At 40.4% G+C, this 18958-nt stretch overlaps 1 protein-coding gene and 1 non-coding gene across 5 annotated transcripts in view; both read left to right on the top strand.

Moving 5' to 3' along the window:
- Cep85 (centrosomal protein 85) overlaps window positions 1–18958 on the top strand; it is a 38969-nt gene that overhangs the window by 4255 nt on the left and 15756 nt on the right. For 2 of the 4 annotated variants that reach the window (XM_057784528.1, XM_057784527.1), the window contains 5 exons: window positions 6376–6445; window positions 9682–9834; window positions 15076–15770; window positions 17100–17233; window positions 17705–17822. In XM_057784528.1, the coding sequence (XP_057640511.1) occupies window positions 6391–6445; window positions 9682–9834; window positions 15076–15770; window positions 17100–17233; window positions 17705–17822 (1155 nt within the window). In that variant the 5' untranslated portion in view covers window positions 6376–6390. Of the gene's footprint in view, window positions 1–4493; window positions 4534–6375; window positions 6446–9681; window positions 9835–14433; window positions 14504–15075; window positions 15771–17099; window positions 17234–17704; window positions 17823–18958 lie in introns of those variants that run through there. The other 2 variants (XM_057784529.1, XM_057784530.1) reach the window with 2 other exon arrangements.
- On the top strand, window positions 9171–9291 carry LOC130884517 (small nucleolar RNA SNORA32). The gene has a single exon (XR_009058044.1). It is a non-coding gene; the product is annotated as a small nucleolar RNA SNORA32 (small nucleolar RNA).

The raw sequence follows: 18958 nt of genomic DNA on the forward strand, positions 1-18958 counted from the left end.
CTGATTTGATGTTTTAATACAGGTGTCACTGTGTAGGCCAGGCTGAAGGTCCCCTGTTTAGCTTCTAGAGTGCTGGGTTCACAGTGTGTACCACATGTTGTACTATATTGTTTGGGGGAATAATGATGAGAAAAAGTCAGGTACCTATTCAGTATAGATAGTTTTCCTGTTCACAGTACATTTTCAGTCCATGATTGGTTCAATATGCAAAGAACACCAATGGTACATTCAAAGAAATTAATATATATGTATTCACTCAAAAGCTTGTCTGTGAATGTCCTTAATAGCATTATTTACAAAAAGTAAATAATTATATATCAAAAAGTACAAACATCCCTAAATTCATGAAATAGATATGACGGATAATTGTGATATAACTATAAAACTGGGCATCATGTAACAACAAATAGAATGAAGTGAGCTAGAGACCTTAGCTTGTTAAGTGCTTTGCTGCAGTTATGAGGACCCGAGTTCAAATCCCCAAAACCCATGCAAAAGCTAGTGCATGGCTGCAATCACAGTGCTAGAGAAGCATTGCCATGAGGATTTCAGGGGCTTGCTGGCCAGCCAGTCTAGCTAAACCAGAGAACTAGAGTTCCTGTCTGAAAAGGAGAAAAAAAAAAAGTGGAGAGGGATAGAGACGTGCACCATCAACCTCTAACCTCCATGTACACACAAACATATACATGTGCATATACATCTCACACATATACCAAAGGGAATAAGGGGCCTAGGAGAGTAAAATGCTTGCTGTGCAAGCATGAGCTTCTAAGTTCCATCTCAGTACCTACAAAAAGCTAGGCTGGGATTATAAGTGTGTGTTTGTGTTGGGGCAGGGGGAGGGAGTATCTTGCTGGTTTGCCCAAACTGGCCTTAAACTTCTATGCCTTAGCTTTCTAAATAGTTAGGACTATAGGAGTGGACTATTACCTTGGCTCTAGAGTTAATGGTTAAAATGTATAGGAAAATGTGTACAGATGTTATTTGTAAATACTATTCCATTCTACATAAGGAACGTGAGCATTTGTGAATTTTGCTGTCTAAGGCATTCCTAGAATTAGTTCCAAATGGATATAGGAGGACCATTCTAGAGGAGCACTGAGTTCCTAAATACTATGACTCAAGTCTTTGAGGTAACTCTGTTGGACTGGGAGTTCTACTTTTGTCATTTTCTTCTGAGTTGGAAAATATCTCAGAATTGGGCTACTGTTTTGTTATCCTTTTTTTTCCCCAGTTTTTAATTTTTTTAGACTGATGTCACTACACTAGTTTTCCAACTGGCAGTAGTACTGCTTTTGCTTCCCCAGTGCTGGGACTACAGAAGGGTACTGGCACCTTTATTCTTCTCTTTAAAGGGTAATAAAATGGAACTGGTATTATGTACCAGTCCTGGAGGTAGGGAGGAGAGAAAGTGTTGCAAACCCAGCTGCCTGGCTAGCTAGCTTATACCCCAAAATAACAACACACAAATTGTATTCATTTAAACACTGCCTGGCCCATTATATCTAGCCTCTTCTTGGCTAGTTCTCACATCTTGCTTTAACCCATATCTAGCAATCTGTGTATCACCTCGGGGTCATGGCTTACCAGGAAGATTCTAACCTACATCCATCTCAGCCTGGAGAATCATGGCATCTGCCACATTGCCTTCTTCCCAGCATTCTGTTAGGTCTACTCCGCCTATCTAAGCTGCTGTCCTATCAAAAGGCCAAGGCAGTTTTTTTATTTAATCAATGAAATCAACACAAAACAGAAGACCCTCCTACATCAAGAAAGAGAACCAAAAGTTCGAAGGTAGAAGGCGAAAGAAGAGGCTCAATGAAATGGTAGTTTTGGTGTTGACAGGAAACATAACTAGTCGCCAGTGCATGGTTATCCTTCCGTGTCATTAACTCACTAGCCAGCAGTTGAATGGCTAGCCATAAATTGAAGCATTTTGCTCTTGTTGTTTTCTTTGAGTTTTTGTTTTTTTACATGATTTGTTCATTTTTATGTGCATCAGTGTTTTGTCTGCATGTATGCATATATGAGGGTGTTAAATTTTCTGGGACTGGAATTAACGGTTGTGAGCTGCCATCTGGGTGCTAGGAATTGAAACTGGGTCCTCTAGAAGAGCAGCCAGTGCTCTTAGCTCTGACCTCTCTCTCCAGCCCCTTGGTTTTTGTTTTTATTTTTATTTTATGTGTATGATGGGTGTTTTGCCTGCATGTATGTCTACACCATGTGCTTCAGTGCCCAAAGAGCCTAGAAGAGGGTGTTAATCCCCTGGAATGGAGTTAAAGCTCGTTATTTTGAGGCACTGTGTGGGTGCTGGGATCCAGCCCAGGTCCCCTGGAAGAGCAGCCAGTGCTCTTACCCACTGAGCCATCTCTCCAGCCTCACTGTGTAGCTCAGGCTAACCTGGAACTTAAAGTCTTTCTGTTTCTGCTTCCTGGGTGTTAGGTTGATGCTTTTATGAAGTGTGATTTTGGAGTTTGTTTCATTTATGTTATTGTGCACAGTGAGTTGATGACCATTTGGGTTGTTGTTGCTAAGATAAACTGTAGAGGTCAGTAAAGTACATTATACCATATAATCACACACACCCCTCTTTTTTCCTTTCAAAATTGAATTTTACCTCTAAGAATTGAATCTTGTGAATTTTCCCAAATTATTTTGGGCACTGTTAAATTCAGAGTTTCTGAATTCCTTTTGCCCCCCCCCGCCCCGTTTTTGTTTGATTTCCTAACAGCATGTTAAACAAAAGCATTAAAAACAACAGATAATTGTGTACTTAGGGCTGGTATGTTTGTAATCTTGAGTCTAAACAGTGCATTTCATGAAACCATCTTACAAAATTTCATTTACAGAAGAAAATTCTTAATATAGAGAAACACTGTCTTGAAAAAAAATGCTGGGCTGGAGAGATGGCTCAGTGGTTAAGAGCATTGTCTGTTTTTCCAAAGGTCCTGAGTTCAATTCCCGGCAACCACATGGTGGCTCACAACCATCTGTAATGAGGTCTGGTGCCCCTTTCTGGCCTGCAGACATACACACAGACAGAATATTGTATACATAATAAATAAATAAATAAATAAATATTTTAAAATGTTAAAAAATGCTTTAGAAAACTATATTCGTTAACTTTTTTAAATGAAATCTTATATGCTGCTTAATCATAACTCTTGTTATAAATTACATACTTTGAGCATTGGAACTTAGCCACAGCATCATAGTACAGCAGTTGTAAAGACACCTTAATGTACCCTCTTGAGAAACCCATACCCATAGCCTGCATGTATATAGTGTCTTTCCTATGTGTATCTGTCTAAATACTTAATAAGGTCACCAACTTAGCTTCACTTTGACAGGTCTTGAAAGTCTTTCCTGCAGCCTAGCCAAAGGTCTGGCTTTACCTGAGTGAAAAGCCTGCCTAACCTTGACAGTTGGCTTGGCTTCATCCTCTTTCCTTCCCTCTCTCCTTTTCTTTATTTCATTTGCTTTTCTGAGGTAGGGTCTCATGTACCCAGAATAGTCTCTTTTTGTTTCCCTCAGACAGGATTTCTCTGTTTAGCCCTGGCTGTCCTGGAACTCTAGGCTGGCCTCAAACTTACAGAGATTTACCTGCTTCTGCCTCCTGTGTGCTGGGATTAAAGGCATGTGCCACCACCCTCCGCCTAAAAATATATTTTTTTAATTTTAACTATATGTATATGTGTGTAGATATGCATGTAGGTGTGTGCATGTGAGATGTGAGTGTAGGTGCCCATATGGAGTCCAGACGAGGGTATTAGATCCCCTGAAGCTGGAGTTATAGGGGTGGTTACCTGCTTGACATGGGTGCTTAGAATTGAACCCAGGTCCTCTACGGTAAGTAGTAGTACACTGTCTTAACCACTGAACCATCTTTCCAGCCCCTTTTGTTTGTTTTCTGAAATGTGATCTTGCTATATATTTCCCAAGTTGATCTTGAACTTTCTTGTAGTATCAAGCAGTTTTCCTGTCACAGCCTCTTGAGTAACTGGGACTACATGTTTGTGCTACATGTAGTGTGCGCTATGCCTCCATGATTTGCTTTTGTTTTGTTTTGGTTTTTTTTATTTATTTTTGTATTTTGAGACATGCTCTCTGTGTGTGTATCCCTAACTACCCTGGAACTCCCTAAATAAACCAGGCTGGCTTCAAACTCACAGATCTACCTGCTTTGGCTTCTTCTGAATGTTGGGATTGAAGACCTTTGCTGCTAACCAAGCTCATGGTTTGCTTTTTAAAATAACTCTTTTAAAAATGAGGTTTTATCATTATCTTATATATCTGGATGATTTTTTTGTGTGTGTACCACATGTGTACCTAGTGCCATCAGAAACCAGAAGAGGGTGTTGGATTCCTAAAGTTAAAGGTAGTTGTGAGCCACCAAGGGAATGTGGGAATCAAGCCTGTATCCTCTGGAAGAACAGCCTGTATTCTTAACGGCCAAGCAGTCTCCCCAGCTCTAAAATAGTCTTCAAAGTAAAATATGGGAGAATACCTGACTATATTGTGTGCTATTGTAATGTAAGTATTTTTTTTCTCTTGCTTGTTTTGTATACTAATAAAATAGCCTTAGAATCTTCAAAATGGTATTTATCTTTCCATATGCTAATAAATTGACTTGTTGGCTGGCAGCCCCCGGGGTAGTTTTTTTTTTTATTCCTTTAGGCGTTAACCAGGGTTATTCTGTCTGGAAGAATTCTTTTGATATGGCAGTAGAACTTAATGGGCAGCAGTCCTGGTGGACAAATCTTTACAATAGTCCTAAAGTTCTCTTTATGTTAAACTTACAGCTTTATTTTTCTTTAGTTTCTAGAAAATCTGGCTAGTATACCACTTTATCTTCTAGTCATATTTGTAGCAGGATTTCTTTATCTAAATTTTACTTTTGTGTAACTTTACTTTTCCAGACCAAGTTTATTGGTAAATCCTTTATAACACTAGTTTATCATTTCTAGCTGCTCCATCAGTAGCAGAGTCAAGGGATGTGGTGTGCTCTTTGAAGCTCTACTCCCCTTATTTGCCATTGCCCTGTGCTCTCTTTATCTGTGTCCTCTGCAATATCTTTTTTCCTGTTTTTGTTTTGTTTGAGATAGTCTCATTCTGTAACACAGGCTGGCCTCAGAATTGCAGTATTCCTTCTGTTTTAGCATCCTGTATGTAGGATTATAGGCATGCAGTACCACACCTGGCTGTAATGCCTTTTTTTTTCCCCCTTTTTAAATGATTTATTTAACTTTATTTTATGTGCATTGGTGTGAAGATGTCAGATACCCTGGAACTTGATTTACAGACAGTTGTGAGCTGTCATGTGGGTACTGGGAATTGAACCCTGGTCCTCTGGAAAAACAGTCAGTGCTCTTAACCACCACGTCATCTCTCCAGCCCCTATAATACCTTTATAATAAACTTGTTATTAATTCATTTTTCCTTTCTTTTTTTTCTTTTTTGGTTTTTTGAGACAGGATTTCTCTGTGTAACAGCTCTGGCTGTGTCAGAACTCACTTTGTGGACCAGGCTGGTCTTGAATTCAGAGATCCTACTGCTTCAACCTCCCTAGTGCTGGAATTAGGTGTGTGCCTCCACCACCTGACTATTTATTTATTTTTTAAAACAGGGTACAAAAATAAATAAATAAATAAATAAATAAATAAATAAATAAATAAATAAATAAAACAGGGTACAGCCGGGCGGTGGTGGCGCACACCTTTAATCCCAGCACTCGGGAGGCAGAGACAGATGGATCTCTGTGAGTTCGAGGCCAGCCTGGTCTACAAGAGCTAGTTCCAGGACAGGAACCAAAAGCTATGGAGAAACCCTGTCTCGAAAAATCCAAAAAATAATAATAATAATAAATAAAACAGGGTACATAGTTCTGGCTGACCTGTAATTCATTATGTAAGTCAGCTGTCCTTGAATGTGTGGTAATTCTCCTGCCCCTGCCTCTTGAGTGCTGGAATTACAAACATGTACCATCAGGTGTGATCTAAACTAGTAAGTGTAAAGATTCCTTGAGTTCTGTAAAACATTCTAGGAAATAAATCAACTCTAGGAAGGAATCAGGGACCCTTGATTTATAGCTAGTTGATAAGAAGCATGGGTGAAACAAGCTGGGAGGAGTTAGGGTGGCATTGGAAGCAGGGCAGTTGGACACACACACCCCCCAACGCACACACATACTCACACACGTACACAGTCTGATGTCAGAAGCACATTATTAGAGTTAGGAGGAAACTGAATTTGTTATTCTTATATCAAGATTATGGTTTTTTTTGTTTTGTTTTAGTTCCAGCCAATGGGAATTGAGTTACAGATAATTTTTAAAGATACTAGAAAGTTCTGACTGGTTACTTTTTAATTCTGCAGTTGTCTCAGGTACTGATGGCCATGCAAGAAAAATATCCAAATGACAGGTCTTCTCATGCTACTTCACCAGGTCAGTAGTCTTCTGTATTCAGTTTTGACTTCTGCTATATCGAGAGTGTGTGTGTGTGTGTGTGTGTGCGCGCGCGCGCGTGCATGCTGGGTTCTCTTGTGCACATGGAGTCCAGAGGTTAACTTCTGTGTGTAGTAGAGGGAAACAAACAGCATTGATCACTGTGTTCCACTCAACCTATTAGTCCACAAAGATTGGAATTCTTGTATACCAGCTGTGGGGATGTATCTCTAAGATCATGGTGGTGCATCCCACACACAGCTCTTGGGAGACAGGCAGATCTCAGGTTCAAGACTATCCTGGGCTGTCTGTGCATCCAGAACCTACCTCAAGAGAGAAATAATGTATTTGTTTTGTGTTTTTGGTGTTGTTAAGCTTTGAACCCTGAACTTTGTAGAAGTAAAACAAGAACTCTACCATTGAGCTACATCTCCCTCGAAAGAAAGAAAAGAAAGGAATTAACGAATGATAAAACAAGTCAGTAGCACACATACTTGAGGACAGGCAGGAGGATCAAGAGTTCAAAGGCATAGGTGATATTGTCTCAGAAATAAAAATAATTTGGATTTAAGTATTTTTAGGACTTGCTTTGTGTTTTGTTTGATTCTTACTGATTTTGTAGACAAGAGCTTACTATGTAGTCCAGGCTGGCCTCAAACTTGGGAACATCTTGTTTTAGCTAAAATACTGGCTTTGTTAGTATATTAATAAATTTTGTAAAGATTTTTTTTAAATTTTTTTTAAAAAAAATTAAGTGTATGTGTGGGTATGTGCACATGAGTATAGGTGTTAGGCCAGGCCAGAAGCAGGTGATAAATTCCCTCTAGAGCTGAAGTCACAGGTAGCTGTGAGCCACCCAGAGTAGGTGCTGGGTACTGAACTTGGATACTCAGTGAGAGCAGTTTACTTTAACTACTGAGCCATTTCTATGACTGTTAATTTTAAAAAATCATAATCTAACCTGCCTGTTGGTATATGCAACAAGCTTTAAAGTCAAATTCTACTAGTCTTGCTTTTTCTTACATGCTCAGAAAGTAAAGTGTTTTAATTTTTTACATTTAGAGATTTTTTTTTTTTTTTACTATTTTGTGTGTATGCCTGTTCTGCCTGTATGTATATCTATGCACCAAGTACATGCCTGATGCCCAGAAGAGGGCCTTAGATCCCATAGAACTGGAGATATGGATGGTTGTGAACCTTCATGTGGGTGCTGGGTATCAAACCTGGGTCCCCTGGGAGAGTAACCAACCAGTGCTCTTAATTGGTAAACCATCTCTCCGGCCTGTTATGTGCTTTCTCTCTGTATTACTACCCTCAAGATAACACCTTTTCTTTCTTTTTTTCTTTTTTTTCTTTTTTTTTCTTTTTTTTTGTATTCAGGGTCTCTCTATTGTAACCCTGGCTAGACTGGAACTTGATATGTAGCCCTGGCTAACCTTGAACCCAAAGAGACCTGTCTCTGTGCTAGAATTAAAGGCATGTACCACCTGGCCGGCCACTTTAAACTTTTTAGATTGACTTCAATCTAAATGTATCTGGATTGACCTGTTGAGGGTAACCCTGGTTCTGACTAACAATAGTTTTTTTTTTTTTAATATTTATTTATTTATTTATTATGTATACAATATTCTGTCTGTATGTCCACAGGCCAGAAGAGGGCACCAGACCTCATTACAGATGGTTGTGAGCCACCATGTGGTTGCTGGGAATTGAACTCAGGACCTTTGGAAGAGCAGGCAATGCTCTTAACCTCTGAGCCATCTCTCCAGCCCCTAACAATAGTTTTCAACAAGGAACTGAAATATTGTGTGACCTTGGCACATGTAGGATAATTCACGCAATCGTGATTGAATGAGGGTTGCTGCTGGTATTTAGTTTGTAGAGGCCAGTGATATTAAACCATTCTGTGGTGTCTAGACCACATAAGTTATACATTGAAGAATATTTGTGCTCAGAATGCTAACAGCACCCAATCTGAAAGCATGTAAAGGAATGTGTGTAGATATTGGATCTGGACATGTACATAAAAGCTCACTTGTCTGTAAATTAAAGTATTGTGGCTTCAAGATTTCAATATATATATATATATGTACACACACACACTATATATGTATATATAGTGTGTGTGTGTGTGTGTGTGTGTGTGTGTGTGTGTGTGTGTGTGAGAGAGGGGGGAGCGGGTGAGGTAGAACCCTATTGCAATGACTGGTCTGGAACTGGCTATGTAAATGTGGCTGTCATTGAACTTGGAGTGACCTTTCTTCCTCCCGAGTACAGTATTATAGATGTGTGCCACCATGCCAGGCTTCTTGTTAGGTACCCATCTTTCAGCATTCTCATGTCTCATGTGTTTCCATTAAACATCAACTAACTCAGCCTGATGGTGGTAGCACATCTTTAATCCCAGCACTTGGGAAGCAGATGCAGGCAGATCTCTGAGTTTGAGGCAGATCTCTGGTCTATAGAACAAGTTCCAGGACAGCTAAGGCTACACAGAGAGACCCTGTCTTGAAAACAAAACAGAATGGGGCTGTAGAGATGGCTCAGATGTTAAGAGCACTGGCTACTCTTTCAGAGGACCTGGGTTCAATTGACAGTATCCATATGGCTGCTAACAACTATAGATCTAGTTCAAGGGGTTCTGACATCCTCACACAGACATACATGCAGGAAAACACCACATAGAATAAAAACAAATAAAACAAAACAAAAAAGTTCTTTGAAATGGTTGTTACCAGGCTTTTAGAATGCAATTTCTCATTTGCTGTGGCAATAACCATAAAAAAACATCCATCTAGGGTTTTCCATGTACTGCTTTGTGAGTAGGCAACCTTTTGGGAGCATTTTTATTGCTGTTGAGGTTTTAAGAATCACTTTGCAAATTATCACTATAGTGCATATTTAGAGCAACAATCTATTGTATATCCTATGTTGCTAGTGATAAGGTGTTGTAATGTAGGTAGGTCAAACTGAGGTAGAATGTAGCTCCAGGTAATTAGTTTATTACTTCCATGTTCTTGTCATATAGGACGAATAACATAACTGGATTAATTCCCAATTATTTGAAAAAGGGTTATCTTGAGAAATTGAAACTTCAGCAACATGGATGGACAATGAAGGAATTACATGTGAAATCCCCTAAATAAAAATTTACTGACTTTAACCCCCCCAAAAAAGTACTTAATTGAGTTTCATCAGCTGGTTTACACCAAAGTGAATAATGTCTCTTATTACAGGTTCCAGTGTGATTCAAAAAAGCAGTTCTCTGGGAACTGAATGGCAGACACCAGTTATCTCAGAGGCCTTTCGTAGCCGCTTCAGCCGTTGTTCAAGCATAGCTGACAGTGGGGACACAGCCATTGGAACATCATGCTCAGACATTGCAGAGGGTAAGGTTGGATTTGTGATTGGATTGTCAACATACGCCACCATTTCAGTTTGAATTCCACATATATTGTCATTTACAGAATGGTCATAGGGTCAAGCTATCCAGTTATGGAATCTGAATAATAATGAGTAATTATTTCTTATTTTTTAATATCACTAAATTTGTTGTCTTACCATGGCATGAATACGCAGACCTCTTTTTTGTTTGTTTTTGTTTCTGTGGTACTGGAAATTGAATCTTGGGCCCTTACAAGTGCTGGGCAAGCGTTCTACCAGTCAGGCCTAGCCTTTGTCTATTGTTTTTTATTCATGGTCTCTTTTTCCTTTAATCTAGGCCCGTTTGTGTGCTATTCCCATCCTTTAGCTGCTTCTACTAGCTATACCAGTTTTACTACTGTGCATATTCCGGTAGTCCTATGAGACTTTCTCCATCCCTCTCCTTAATTGATCCCTCCCATATAACATTTTTGTATCTTTAATATCTCTGCCACTTGTTTTTGCACTGAAATACCAATTATCAATCAGTACTTTACAAGGCATATAGGTGGGGCCTAGAGGGCAGAAGGTCTAAAGATATTAATTATTATTTATCGGGCACAGACTTTTGATCCCAGCACTCAGAAGGCAGAAGCAGGCAGGTCTATGAGTTCAAAACCAGCTTGATCTGATTTACAGAGTTCAGGACAACCAAAGCTACATAGTGAGACCACGTCTCCTAAAAAAAACAAAGCAAATATACAAAAAATTAGTATTTATGGGGCTGGACTGATGACTCATCAATTAAAAGCACTACTTCTTCTAAAGGACCCAAGTTTATTTTCTAGCACCCACATCAGGTTACTCACAACAATCTGTAACTTTAGTTACAGGGAATCATGTAGTACACATGCACATATGCAGACAAAACACTCATATGAGTAAAGTAAAACAAACTTTTAAAAAAAATTTGTATGTTAATTTTTTGGTTTTGGGAACAATGCCTTGTGTAGACCAGACTGTCTTTGAACTTGCTGTTGTCAGGAATAACCTGATCTACTTGCACCCACCTCCTAAGTGCTTGTATTACAGGTGTGTGCCACTGTGGCCAGCTTTTTATTAATATGTATTAATAAAAATATAATAAAGTAGGAATGGTAGCACACTAATTCAAGACTAGCTTGGGCTACATAGCAAGATCCTATTTCAAAAATAAAGTACTGTGTGCACGTGTATGAACAAATGATCTGGCGATTCCTACAAAGATTAAATACAAAGATTTTTCTTTTTCCTTCTTTGAGACAAGTCTCTTGTATTCCAACTTAGCTTCAAACTCCCTATATAGCTAAGAATGACCTTGAACTTCTGATTCTACTCCAGACTTGTGCCACCATGCCTGATTTTTATGGTACTAGGGATCAAACCCACATGTTTCATGCATGTTAGACAAGTGTTCTACCAACTGAGATATATCCTCCTGAAGATAACTTTTAAGCTAATGATTATACTCTTAGGTTTATAGCCAAGAGAAATGAAAACATATGTACATGAATGTTCATAGCAGCCTTATTCATAATAAACAAAAAGTTGAAAAACATTCACAGCAGATGAATGGTTATATATCAATATAAGACCTTAGAATAAAATAAATGAAATACTCAGGTGGTTTGAATTATATGAACCTTAAAAGCATTAAACAAAGTTAATAAAAAACAGAAAAGATTCTTATTACATATGATTTTTAACATTTCTCCTCTCTCTCTCTCTTTCTCTCTCTTCCTCTCTCTCTCTCTCTCTCTCTCTTCCTCTCTCTCTCTCTCTCTCTCTCTCTCTCTCTCTCTCTCTCTCTCTCTCTCGTGTGTGTGTGAATTATACCTGTGATCACATGCCATGGTACAGTACAGTGTGGTGGTCAAAAGTCTGTTTGTGATAGTCAGTTCTCTCTACCATATGAGTCCCAGGGAACTTAAGTTGTCAGGATTGGCAGTAAAAGCATGAGGGAAAGTGCTTTTAACTGCTGAGTCATCTCACTGGCTCTGGTTGATCAGTTTATTTGTTGGGACATTCTCATGTATTGTGGGCTTGCCACGCAGCTGAGAATGACATGAAACATCTGCCTCTGTATCCTAAATGCTGGAACTACCTCCACTTTCTGAAAATTGGCATATACTATACACCCAGTTTAAGCAGTGTTAGAGCCTGAACCCAGGACTCTGCATGCTAGACAAGCACAGGCGGTCTACCAGCTAAACTAGGGCTCACTGACTCAGACTGGTTGACTAGCAGGTTTCAAGGATCCTCCTGTCTTGGTCTCCCCAGCGCTGGGATGAAAGGCTTTTGTTTTCTTGCTCCGCTTTTACATGGGTGCTTGTAAGAGGAGACTGTTCGTTCATTTCCTGGCCACCCAGACGCAAATAATCACACAGAAGCTATATTAATTACAACACTGTTTGGCCACTAGCTTATGCATATTTCTAGAAAATTCTTTCATCTTAAATTAACCCATTTCTCTTAATTTGTGAGTCACCATGAGGCTGTGACCTACCCGTAAGGTTTTCTGACTGGCAGCTGGCATCTTTCTCCTTCAGCAGCTACATGGCGTCTCCCCAACTCCGCCTGCTCTCTCTCTACATCTCTGCTTGGATTTTCCACCTGGCTTTACTGTTAGGCCATTGGCCGAAGGCAGCTTCTTTATTAACCAATAGCAATAAAACATTCATTGCATACAGAGGGGAATCCCACATCAGGTGCTGGTTAGTTGAACTCAAGTCTCCATAATCTCCACTGCGAGTACTTTACCAACTGAGCAATCTCCCCCAGCCTGATTTTCTGCCCTTTTTGTTTATATACTGTGACTGTGTGTATTGCCAGAAATCAACCTGAAGACTTTTGAACATGTTAGGCAATTGCTCTATACCCAGCTCTATGCCATGAGGTTTTGATTTCTTTAGATTTTTTGAGACAGTGTCTCATATAGTAGCCCAGGCTGACTTTGAAATCACAATGTTGCCAAAGACAGGAAAACAACTGATAGATTACAGGCACTTACTACGTGATTTTTTAGTTAGGCTTTTTAGATTTCAAATCTGTACAAATATCATAAAGTCACATTTATATCCCTGTTCCACTCCAGTATTTACACCAGTTTTGGTCCCAGTTGCTTCAGAACAGAATTATTCAACCTGTAGTTGCTGGGCTGGAACAAACTAGCATTCTTGGATAACCAGTGTGGAATGTGGCCAGAACTGATTGATTTTAGCAGTAACTATTTCCATTCCATGAAAGGAGGGTTGCTGGGAAGAATGGACTGTTTTTTAAGGGGACTGGATGTGACTAAGAGATTTAGAATTATACCTTTGAAATATCAAAGGCTTCATAGTTTGAGGAACTGTGGTTGTCTATACTTAAAATCCCATACACACTAAATCTGGAATACCTTTGAAAATCACAGAATATAGTACAAGTTTGAAAATGAGTGTTGTTATTACTCTCTTTCAGAATGCTCTAAAAGACAAAGCAGACTTGGGGCGGATTGCTATTTTAAAGCATAGGTGTGAGTTGGTTGTCTTGGCAGCCCTTCCAGTCTGTCTTCCTCCATAACCATGCTGTGGGAACAGGCTGGGGGCCTCTTAGGAGAGCATTAGGGTGGTGCTCTCATCCTCAAGCTGATACCTAGGATATCAAATAGAGTCTACTGGTTTTAGACTTAAGGCAGTATTCTTTAACCTTTAACTCATTGTATATTTAAGTCCTAAACTTCAAAATCTGTCCATTAACTCAGAAATTTCCTCTCCTCCCCCCACCCCCCGAGACAGGGTTTCTCTGTAGTTTTGGAACCTGTCCTGGAGCTAGCTCTTGTAGACCAGGCTGGTCTCGAACTCACAGAGATCCTCCTGCCTCTGCCTCCCGACTACTGGGATTAAAGGTGTACACCACCACCACTGAGACTAATGCATATTACCAGAGATTATTCAGGTTTTAGGAGGAATTCTGTGTGTTTGTTTGGTTTTGAACAGAGTGACTCCATAGCCCAGCCTGCCTACATCTTTATATGTACTCAAGCTGGTCTTGAATTTGTAGTCAGCCTCCCAGGTGTGCCAGGATTATAGGTATGTATAGGTATAAACTCACTTTAGACTTAGTTTTTTGGGTTTTGTTGTTTTGGGGTTTTTTGTTTTGTTTTGTTTTAGAATAATCTTTTTTTATACCTCTAGGATAACCTGAATATAGGAAGTTGGATACTTCACATATATTACAAGGGTAACTTGGATTGGTATGTGTTTGGTTTTTGTTACTTGTTTGGTTTTGGAGATGTTTTGAGACTGGATCTCCTCATTATAAACTCAGGCTGACTGCCAGCTAGCTATGTAGCCCAGGTGGGCCTCAAATCAAAATTTAGTCTGAAAAACAGTGTAAAATCACATTATAATACGGACAAGTGGGCAAGTGGAGAACAAAATACAAAATAGAAGATTTCTGTATTTACTCATTTGAGCATGCTCAGTGTGCTAGGGTGAAACCTGAGAGTTACTAAGAATAACCTCAAATGTCCGGGCAGTCGACTCTGGGGTGTGGGAGGGAACACTCCTGACTCAGATGCTGTGCTCCTGCCCTGGACCCCAGCAGCACCGTCTGTCTCTTCTGTCTTCAGGTGGCTTGGACTCATTGCTTGCTTTCACTGAGGAGCCTTTGGAGGTCAGAGGGCTTGGTACTCCCTGGAAGGAATTTTATTTTTATTAGATTAGATTATAAGTTAGATTTGTTCAGCTTCCAGAAGAATAGGGCCTAATGCATTTCCTTTATAGTAAATGAATTTCTTTTTAAGTTAGTTTTCAGCTTTGCTTGATGCCCACCAAGAGTTTATTGAAATACAGGGAACGTAAGTTAAAAATGAAGCCATTGTTGTCTTTTGCTGGCATATCTTATAAATAATAGCGTTTGAGATACTGGAACAAATATTTCTCAAGTTGTTGTGTCTCCTTGCTTGATTTTCTTTCTTTTTTAGGGGACAAGGATGGTACTCTAGCCACAACTGGCCCAGAACTGGCAGTGTAGCCCTTACTGACCTCAAACTTGGGACAGTTCTTATGCTTCTACCTTCCAAGTGCTAGAATTACAGGCATGAGCCTCCACTTCTAAGTCCTACCTGCTTCTTCTGATAGGACTCTCTCCTTGGTCTGAAGACAAGTAGAAAACATCTGGCGTAGCAATCAAACAAGAAAGCTTGGTCTTTAATTTTGACTCATGGGAGACTCTTCTCTCTACAGATTTCTGCAGCTCAAGTGGCAGCCCTTCTTTCCAGCCAATCAAAAGCCACATAACCATTCCAACAGCCCATGTGATGCCTTCTACTTTGGGGACTTCTCCTGCCAAACCAAATTCTACACCTTCTGGGCCTTCTTCCTCTAAACTCCCCTTGTCAGGCTTGACTGAAGGTGTGGGAATGACAAGAAATGGAGACTTCGGTGCAGTGAAACGTTCTCCAGGCCTGTCAAGAGATTTCATGTATCTCCCTAGTGCTGCTGGAGAAAATGGGATTCAGCAGTCCTGGTTTCCAGCAGTCGGCCATGAAAGAGAGGGAGAGTTGAGGAAGTTTGATATTCCTAGCATGGAGTCTACTCTAAACCAGCCAGCCATGGTAGAGACATTATATTCAGATCCACATTTCCGAGGCCACTTCCCCAACCCAAGATCTGATGCAAATAAGGATGTATACAAAGTATTGCCAGAATCTAAGAAGGCACCAGGCAGTGGTGCAGTATTTGAACGGAATGGACCACATGCTAGCAACAGTGGAGTGCTCCCTTTGGGACTCCAGCCTGCTCCTGGCCTTTCCAAGTCACTATCCTCTCAGGTGTGGCAACCAAGTCCTGACCCTTGGCATCCTGGAGAACAGTCATGTGAACTCAGTACTTGTCGACAGCAGTTGGAATTGATTCGTTTACAGATGGAACAAATGCAGGTAGAGAACCATTTCTTGCATTTTGCGTGTTGTTTTCCTCCTTAAACTTCATAACCTTTGTCTTATAAGTTTTAGGGTTTTTTTGTTTGGTTTGGTTTTTTTGAGACAGGGTTTCTCTGTGTAACCCCGGCTGTATTATTAATTGCTATGTGAGTATTTGAGTGTGGGTTTGTGCATTGAGTGCAGTCACAGAGAAGGCAGAAGAGGGCATGGATCCCATGGAACTGGGGTTAACGGCAGTTGTGAGTCACCTGACATGGATGCTAGGAACCGAACTCAGGTCTTCTTTATTGGTACATGCTCTCTCTTAATTGCAGAGCCATCTCTTCAGCCTACTTTGTCCTTATAAGTTTTAACTCTGAAGAAAACATTTGTGAGAAAAGATGATGTTTGTAGACAGAAAATGAAGATGTGAGTTTTTGATCATTAAATCTGTTGGTGGTCTGATAAACGACCAGACCAGATATGTGCTCTAAAGTAGAGAATTATGAAGGAAAGCTCAAAGCTTGCTGTATAGACCAGGTGGGTCTTGAACTCACAGAGATCCACCTACCTCTGCCTCCCCAGGTGATGGAATTAAAGGCCATCAAGCCCAGCCCTAAATAAAGATCATCTTTGAGGGGCCAGTGAGATTGGTTAGTAGGTAAAGACACTGCTGTAACAAGCCTAGAACAGTGAATTCCATCCCCAGACCCACATACCCACATATCACATATGTTCTTCCTCTCTCTGTCTCTGTCTCTGTCTGTCTGTATGTCTGTCTGTCTGTCTCTCTCTCTCTTACACACACACACACACACACTCACAATCATCATCAACATTTGAAGCTGAGTGTGGTGTCTCTCTTATGAATTGAAGGCCAGCTTAATCTACGTAGTGAGTAGATACATAGGCCAACTAAGACTGCCTCAAAAACCAGCAGTGCTGGGAAGATGGGGAATGTCTTTGAACTCTTGGTTGGTTGGTTGTTTTTTTTTGTTTGTTTGTTTTTTGTTTTGTTTTTTTTGCTAAGCCCCACCCCCCCTTTGTGCTGCTGTAGAGTGAGAGAAGGAAGGAAGCAGGGTATATTCTCCTGTCCTGGTCTGTAAGCTCCTGATTTAATGACTGACCTTAGAACTAGAGACTTTCTGAGCAGAGTGTTTAGTTGGCAGACATCCCCCTGGCAAGTTCTTTCCAGTCATGCATCAGAGCTAAAATTATTTTTAAAACATTGACATTATCAGGCTGAGCCAGACTAGACCTTAACTTCCAGTCCTAACTGGGTACTGCTCAGGTGTTCCCAGGTACCTGTGGTTAAGCTCAAGCCCAGCTGGCCTGTTTGTCTTCCAGCTTCAGAATGGAGCCGTCTGTCACCATCCTGCTGCTTTTGCTCCCTTACTGCCTACCTTAGAGCCAGCACAGTGGATCAGCATCTTGAACAGTAATGAGCATCTTCTGAAGGAAAAGGACCTCCTCATTGACAAGTAAGATGGTGGGCGTGCTGCAAGACAGGCTCTGCTGTCGGGTCTCCCCGGGAGGCACTTAGTGAGCTCTTCCCAAGAGCAGGTTATGCCTGTCCCCCACTGTCCATTGTTTAGGCCCATTGTTTAGGCCCATGCCTGGCTAATGGGCAGCTTGCTCTTGTTACTTATTAATGTGATAGGCCAGTCTCTCTGCAGGGCCACTATAGAGGGCTTTCAAGGGGTGACTGGTTTATGGCAAATCTTTTCTCATTTTTCCCCTTAATCTTTTTCTCATGTGATCCTACCCTTTCAGCAAAATATAATGTCCAGCATACATTTGTGGTATAGTAGTGTAGCATGCATAGCTGCCTTCCAAACTGTGGTATCTAGAATCAAGATCTAAGTATTGTTACTCTTCTATCTAAGGAAAGGAGCTCACACTGTAAAGTAGTTTAATGTCAGGATCTCAAATCTGACTGTTGGCTTTTGCAGGCAGAGGAAACATATCTCTCAGTTGGAGCAGAAAGTGCGAGAAAGTGAACTACAAGTCCACAGTGCTCTTTTGGGCCGTCCTGCCCCTTTTGGGGATGTCTGCTTATTGAGGCTACAGGTAAATATAGCCCCTAGGGCAGCACTCTTCTTACTATAATGTATTTTCCCTGTGCTTAGATAGCCAGGAAACATAAGACATCAAATGACAAAGGTGACCTCTCCTTAAAAAGTAAGAATCTTAAACTTTGCTCGGCTCTTGTGAGGTTAGAAAAAGTGAAAACCGGGCTGGAGAGATGGCTCAGTGGTTAAGAGCATTGCCTGCTCTTCCAAAGGTCCTGAGTTCAATTCCCAGCAACCACATGGTGGCTCACAACCATCTGTAATGAGGTCTGGTGTGTATGCCTCTTCTGGCCTGCAGGCATACACACAGATAGAATATTGTATACATAACAAATAAATAAATAAATATTTTTAAAAAAAGAAAAGGGGAAAACCAGGTGAGAGTTCAGATGTCTTGGTATCAGAAGATACATGGGAAGAAAGGAAGGCAAAGCATTGTAGATAATAAGGTCCTAGCATTGAATAATATTCTTAGAAGGCTTCGTGTTTTATATGTTTGTTTTTGTGTATGGTTGGAGTTTAGAAAATTTATGTGTATGAATGTGTTGCCTGAATGTATATGTGCGCATGGCATTCATGCCTGCTGCCTGGGGAAGTCAAAATAGGGTGTGCAAGAACAACAATCTAAAATGATCTACCAACTCCAGCCCTTGTATTTGGCTATTTAGACTACATGGATGTCTGTGTACTACTTGGCATGTGTGTTATCTGTGAAAGCTAGAAAAGAGCATATAACTCCCTGGATTTAGAGTTAATACATGTAGATTTTAGAATCAAACCCAGGTCCTCTGGAGGAGCTTCCAGTGCTTCTAACTGCTGAGCATGTCTCCAGCTTTATTCTTAGAAGTCTTTTTATTTGGCTTGCTTGTTTTTGTTGCTTTTTCAGGTCAGGGTTTCTCTGTTGTAGCTTTACCTGTCTTAGAATTTACTCTGTAGACCAGACTGGCCTCAAACTCGGAGATCCGTCTGCATCTGCCTCCCTTATGTTGGAATTAAAGGATTGAACCACCGCTGCCAGACATTCTTAGAAGTCTCAGTCTGCAAATCCTGGCCAAATAAAGAGTGGCAGAGGCCATGGGTGATTTAGAGCTGTTCTCATTTTTATTCTTTCATATTTAGGAACAGCTTAAAGAA

This window comes from Chionomys nivalis, chromosome 11 (genome assembly GCF_950005125.1).
Source record: "Chionomys nivalis chromosome 11, mChiNiv1.1, whole genome shotgun sequence".
Taxonomy (NCBI): Eukaryota; Metazoa; Chordata; class Mammalia; order Rodentia; family Cricetidae; genus Chionomys; species Chionomys nivalis.